General features: G+C 39.7%; 1 protein-coding gene across 1 annotated transcript in view; it reads left to right on the top strand.

The window, feature by feature from the left end:
• The window catches only part of cd82b (CD82 molecule b), a 23,508-nt gene extending 20,563 nt beyond the window's left edge, over nt 1–2,945 (top strand). Inside the window, exons 8-9 of the mRNA XM_032523726.1 lie at nt 241–324; nt 1,082–2,945. Coding sequence (XP_032379617.1) covers nt 241–324; nt 1,082–1,159 — 162 coding nt within the window. The 3' untranslated portion in view covers nt 1,160–2,945. The remainder of the gene's footprint in view (nt 1–240; nt 325–1,081) is intronic.
• The last annotated feature ends 3,218 nt before the right edge of the window (nt 2,946–6,163 follow it).

A 6,163-nucleotide genomic window follows, 5' to 3' on the forward strand; every position in this document is an offset into this window, starting at 1 on the left:
CTCTCTCTCTCTCTCTCTCTCTCTATAGCGTTTTCCTCTGCTCTGCTAAGCCGTGTTATTCTTCCTCTCACTGACTCAGTCCAAAGACAACAGTTGTGTTTTTAAAAGGCTCTGTTCATGTCCGCTTGGGATCACGTAGCCATTCATCTCTGTTCCACACATCAGTCTGCAACCCCTCTCTTTCCATGTCTTTCTTAATCTCTCTCTCTCTCTCTCTCCCTCTCTTGTTCTCTCCTCCAGGGCTGTGCAACCAGCGTTGAGAAATGGCTCCTGGACAACTGTGGAGTTATTCTGGCAATCTGTGTTGGTGTGGCAGTCATTGAGGTAACCATCTCTCCCTCAGACTAACCTTAAAGAATGAGTTCTTCTTCAGATTTTTACTAAATTTAGAGATCTACTTACCATACTCACATGCTGTGCGTGCTGTACATTTAAAGAGTTTGGTCACTATTATTAATCCTCCTTTCCACACTGGCCATGAATTGGTCCCTCCCTGATACAACTCATAAAAGATGAGGGACTAAATCCACACAAAAAAATGCACTTTTAGTTTAGCCAAAGCTAATATGAGTTAAAGGAATAGTTCACCATTTTACGCTTGTCTGCTTCCTGCCAAGATTCAGTTTAGAAGACCTTGTGTTGTTTTTACACTTCAGTTTTTATATGGATTAAAAAAAGAGATATTAATTTGTTAATTAGTGGGATATTGAGGTGCTGGTAGACGGATTCCATTCCTATAGTCGTTATGAGATTGGTATATCACATCCCATGTCAAAGCAAATAAGCAGATTTCCCCAAATGTCAAACTATTTCTCAACAAAATCAAAAATGTATCTTCCGATTTTGGTCATTTAGAACAAACGGTGGAAAGTTGCTTATCTTGATAAACCAACTCCTCACATTCACATAACAGGAAAAGCGCATGAATTCACATTTTATTTTGGCAATTTTCTGAAAAGATTTAGATTGAATACTGACTATTATTGTACATGCATTTTAAATCTTTGGATTTGACATTAATATGTTTTAGTGGTTACAGGTCAATTTTCGACACTGATAACTAAAACTCCATTTCCTTCAGCTCCTTGGGATGATCCTCTCCATGTGTCTGTGCAAGAGTGTTGTCGTGGAGGATTATACCAAAGTACCGAAGTACTGAGCTGAAGACAGAGCCAGCTTCACACCACACACAGATGGATGGACTCTTTTCCCCTCTCTCTGCCTCTCTCTCTCTCTCTCTCTCTCTCTCTCTCTCTCTCTCTCTCTCTCTCTCTCTCTCTCTTCCTCTTCTCTCTCTTGTCACACATTCTTATGAACACACCACACAAATAAGACAGCTGTCTCCACCATTTGAGCTTCTCTGCCTGACAGCTGTGCAAATTTCTCACGCCAAACACACACACACACACACACACACACACACACACACACACACACACACACCTCGCAATCAAGCTATGACACTTGTTGGACATGCATCCACAAGTAACCATTGTTGTCTTATGACCTTGTCTTTTCTAAAGGAGACTTTTTTGATGTTTTGGTAATATTTTTGGGTGGAGGCCTGAGAAATTTGCTGTGTGATACTATGCAAATGTTCATTTATGTGTTTTTTGTTTTGTTTTCCGTAGATAAACCTCAATGAAGCGCTTAACATAGTAGAAGATAGAGCACTTTAATGACATTTGCTGAGCTGAGAGCCGGGGCATCCTCTGACTCTAGGCCATGGAAACGAGAGGGAGACTGAAGGGTGTGGGTGGGTGCGATGTCGACACACTCAAGTATTAGTCCCACTTTGTGATCGTGTATCGGTATTTTTGGTGCAGAGGGTGGAGGAGAGGCCCAGGGCTGAGCCTGGGCAGGGCTGCTGTGGTGGAGGTTTTGGCTTCTGTCATCAGCTCCTTGTACCCAGTAGTCCTGATATTAACCTCCCTTTACACCCACCGCCACCGCCTCCTCCTCCCTCCCACTATCCATTATCTGTTAGTCTCTAAATCATGTCTCTGTCCTCCTCAAGTGTGTCTGACTGAAAAATAGTAGCTTTCCAAAAGGACTAGTTTTGCATGAAGTAAGTGTGTGTATGATGTGTTGAGAGAGTGTTTTATTTCTTATTTTATATTCTCATGTCATCTCTGTTTGTTTTTTATAACTATATATGTGACTGGTAAGGGATTATGGCACTTTGGTGCTTGGTCAGCGTTTAACATGGGAAAGCTGTCGCCCACATGCTCATGTTTTAAGAATTCTATTGTTCTTCGTTTCCTTTCTTTTGTTTTTGATGTAAAGAATGTGGCTGTCACAGCAGCTCGTCAGCACTATTTTGGTCTGAATCAGAGAAATTGGAACCCTTTTATAGTGAATCTGTCATCACTAAAGCTACATTTTTATTTTTATTTTTTTTTGTTACAATAGCATGAGTTTGTGAACTGATAACATACCATAGCGCCTGCCCCAAACATCTTTATTTAAGCTCCTCACACCTGCCTTCATTTAAAAAAATCTGGTTTTTTATCATCATAACGTGAAAATGGCCGCTGTGTGACCACAAAGAATTTTCCCTCCTCTGCAAAATGTTCATCAAGTCATGCTTGTCTTTGCTAAAGAAATGTTTTGCAAAAATGTTGCTTTGATATTCCTCATCCCACTCGTTATCTAATTTCAAACACACTATATTATTGCTGAATTTATGGTTAAATTAGTGGATGGATTGCACTTTTAGTTGGTTTATGTCTCACACAAGTCATGTCAAATTATGTTCATCGCATGACAATGAGTACAAAAAGTGTCCATTAAATTTTTTTTATTAATTTATCTTAATTAGATATGAAGACTTTTTTTATTGTGTGTTTAAGATATTTCTACACTTTTACAAAAAAGGAATGACTTTGTTTAGAAGAAAATATATAAGTACGCCATGTGTAAAAACAAATGTTTCTTTTTCATTATTGAGAATTATCAATAAAGCTGAATCGACTAGAATTTATTATTATATGGTTTTTTTTTAAAGCTAGTTACAGTACACAGTGGTAACAGCACATGACATGTAGACTGATATTTTTCCAAGCAGGTTAGTTACTGTTTGAGCTTTCCTTTGGTCAGTCAGGTGTTCTACCTAAAGCAACCAGAAGGTGGCAGTATATATTTAACTGTCACTAGCTCAGCCAGAAATGCATTTGGACAAGATGAGTACATTTAGTATGTTATGTTGTTTTGTGTGTAAATGGAAATGTTCTTCATCAATGGGTTAATTATGTTATAAAAAGCTGATTTGTAGAAGCTGCAGGTTTGATTATGGGCTCCATGGGTATTCTAAAGAAATAACTTTTTTCATTACCTTCCCAGTTCTACACCGCTCAGCAAATTTATTTCTTTTTTGATTATTTCCTAATTTAGTGTTGTCTTGATTGTATTTTCTTGTTAATTTAGTCTGACTAACCTGTGGCTGAACAGGACAGAGAGCTCCACATCCATTCATTTCACTACTCTAACCGGATTTTTACAAAACGGCTCCTCCCGTAAGATTTAGGGGAATGATATTTATCAAGAAAAGGAAGCCTCATGATGTCATGTCATGCCAGAAGCTAATACCTCACCACTGACTCACCAGTACTGCTTTCAAGCAAAAAAATACAATCACAGCACCGACCTTGCTGCTCTATTCCACCATTGTCTAAGACACTTAACCTCAGTATAATGAGCGCAGCTTAGTGTTCTCTCAGGGGACTGTTTTCAAGTAACTTAACCGAGCCACATCTCATCAGGGAGCTCTGTTCACGGTGAGTGCTTCAAGCGCCAAACATTAACTCCTAAGTCATAAGTGTAGTCATAGTCAACACTTATCAAAAAGTCTATATAGCTACACAATCTTGTAAGTGAGGGGGAAAACATGGTTGAGGAATGTCCAATTTATTTTAATTATCAATATTCGGTTTCTGGATAAGTCAACTCTAGATTAGACTCCATTATTGTTTCACCACTAGATATTCAGTTAACAATTTAAGTAATTTAACAGCCAAATACAGTATGTCAGTCACTCATTCCAGCTCGTAGAAGTTGAAGATTTGTTGATTTTTTTCTGTTTCATATCATTCTAAAATGAACACATCTGGATTTGAAATAGTTGGTAGAACTATATATAATATATATCTATAATATATATATCAATATCAATATTGTGAGGGTAATTTTTTACTGTTTTCTGACATTTTATAGAGAAAAAAAAGTCAGCAGTGGGAAACTAAGTAGGCCTATAGGCAGGATAGTGGACTGCAGCAGCTGCTGCTGCTGGGCTCATCTCACACACACACACACACACACACACACACACAATCCAAACACAACAAAAAAGGAAAGTTTCCTTAGTTTTTCCCCCATAACTGTCAGTCAGTGAGTCCAGGGCAGAGGAAGTGGGACAGATGATGATCCTTCTGAGACCAAATGAAAGAAAAGGATGAATAGTGAAGATGTCACATCCACATGTTCAGTAAAAGTAAGCTGGAGTGATTTAAAGGAATATGCTGATGTGAAAAACTCTAGAGAATGTGTGATAGGCTCGTTCATAAGATTTGCCTTTCCCTGATGTGGAGGACACATGCATTTTACACCACTGCATAGAGCCCATGCATACAAATAAGATCCCTGTTTGTCAGGATGTTCTCTCTGCAACTTGTCTCCCTGTCCAGCCCTACCAATAAGTGCTTTTAGTTAGTTCTCCGCTCTATTGGTGCTTATCCAACACAGATGATAGTGGGGGTCTCTGTGCAGCTACCCCACTGCCCGCATCCTGTTCACATTGTGTCATGAACATGTTCAGACAGCACCCCCACATGCCCCTCAGTCACCTTGCAGTGGACCCTACCTCCGCCTGCAGACGGACCTGTCTGCCTGGTTCCCTCTTTTGCACAGACCCTCAATGATTTACCTGTCTTAAATCTCTCTCAGGGATCACACATAAACTATCTGCATTGGCTTTCTCCCACATCTCCGCCTGATAGATGTGTATAATAACATACTGTAACTGGCAGGGTCTATTCCTTATCTTGTGCAGATTACTTTAAAGCCTGAGAAGGTCTAATCAGAAATGAGCAGTATGAGTCAAATTGCCCCTGTATGAGATGGAAGACAATCAGCCTAGTTCTATTAGTTGTTTAAATTGTTTCTGTGATAGGCTTGGAGGTGGAAAATGGCAGCAGGTCAGTGGGTGTCCTCCGCCTCATTTCCTGCCCAGCGGCTTGTAGGCTCCAGCACCAGAGAAGAATGATACCCTGACTCACACTCAGAGCCACCGCCCTTTCTCTCTCTTCCTCTTGATACCTCTCTCTTTCATCTTGTGGGCTAATCCAGTGTGATTAGGACAAGCTCTCCTCTCCATGTGGCCTCTTTGGCCCGTGGAGAGTAATCTGAAATCACTCTGCTTCATCGGCAGTGCCCTGCCAAACACCGGTGAACATCAGCAATAGGAGTATGTGAAAACCCAGTTTCCACTCCAGCCCAGTGAGGGAGAGATGGCCATGAAGAGAGACTCTTGGTGCCAACAAAAAAACGGGCGCCAGTTACTTACTGTTAGCTACATATTCTACACAACTCCACACAAGCAGCAGCTTGCGAAGAAAGCCTATTTCCAGTGGTTTTATTATATTTATAATATTACAATACAATATTATAAGTACAATATTAAGGAACTTATTAAAGCCTTTTTACTTCACATTATATTTATCTCATTTAACATCAAAAACAAAAACATATTCTATAAAATATGATGCAAAGTAATCCATTGCAAAAATAATTTGGAATGTTGTTGCACCTCAATATTTTTGACACTTAATGCAAAAGCATTCTTCTTCAAATTTATATTCTTGTTCATTTAGATATATCCTTATCTTAAACCATTTTTGTTTAACTAGCTAGCTGGCTAGATGATTTTAAGCTAGGGGGAAAAGGGGACTGGGTATATAGGCCCTGATATACTACAATAAGTAGTTTAGGATGCAGGGAGGGGTCTATGGAGAATGCCTCTGCAGGGTTCAGAATTTTGTGCCACACCCCTGCACACATCTCTGCAGACATACGCAAAGAAGGAAGCTATGGGTAAGGTTGCAGAGGCTCACAGAGACCTATATGACGTGTCAAGCAAGTTCATCCATCCATCCATCCATCCATCCAT

This window comes from Etheostoma spectabile, chromosome 8, assembly GCF_008692095.1.
Source record: "Etheostoma spectabile isolate EspeVRDwgs_2016 chromosome 8, UIUC_Espe_1.0, whole genome shotgun sequence".
NCBI classification, from domain to species: Eukaryota; Metazoa; Chordata; class Actinopteri; order Perciformes; family Percidae; genus Etheostoma; species Etheostoma spectabile.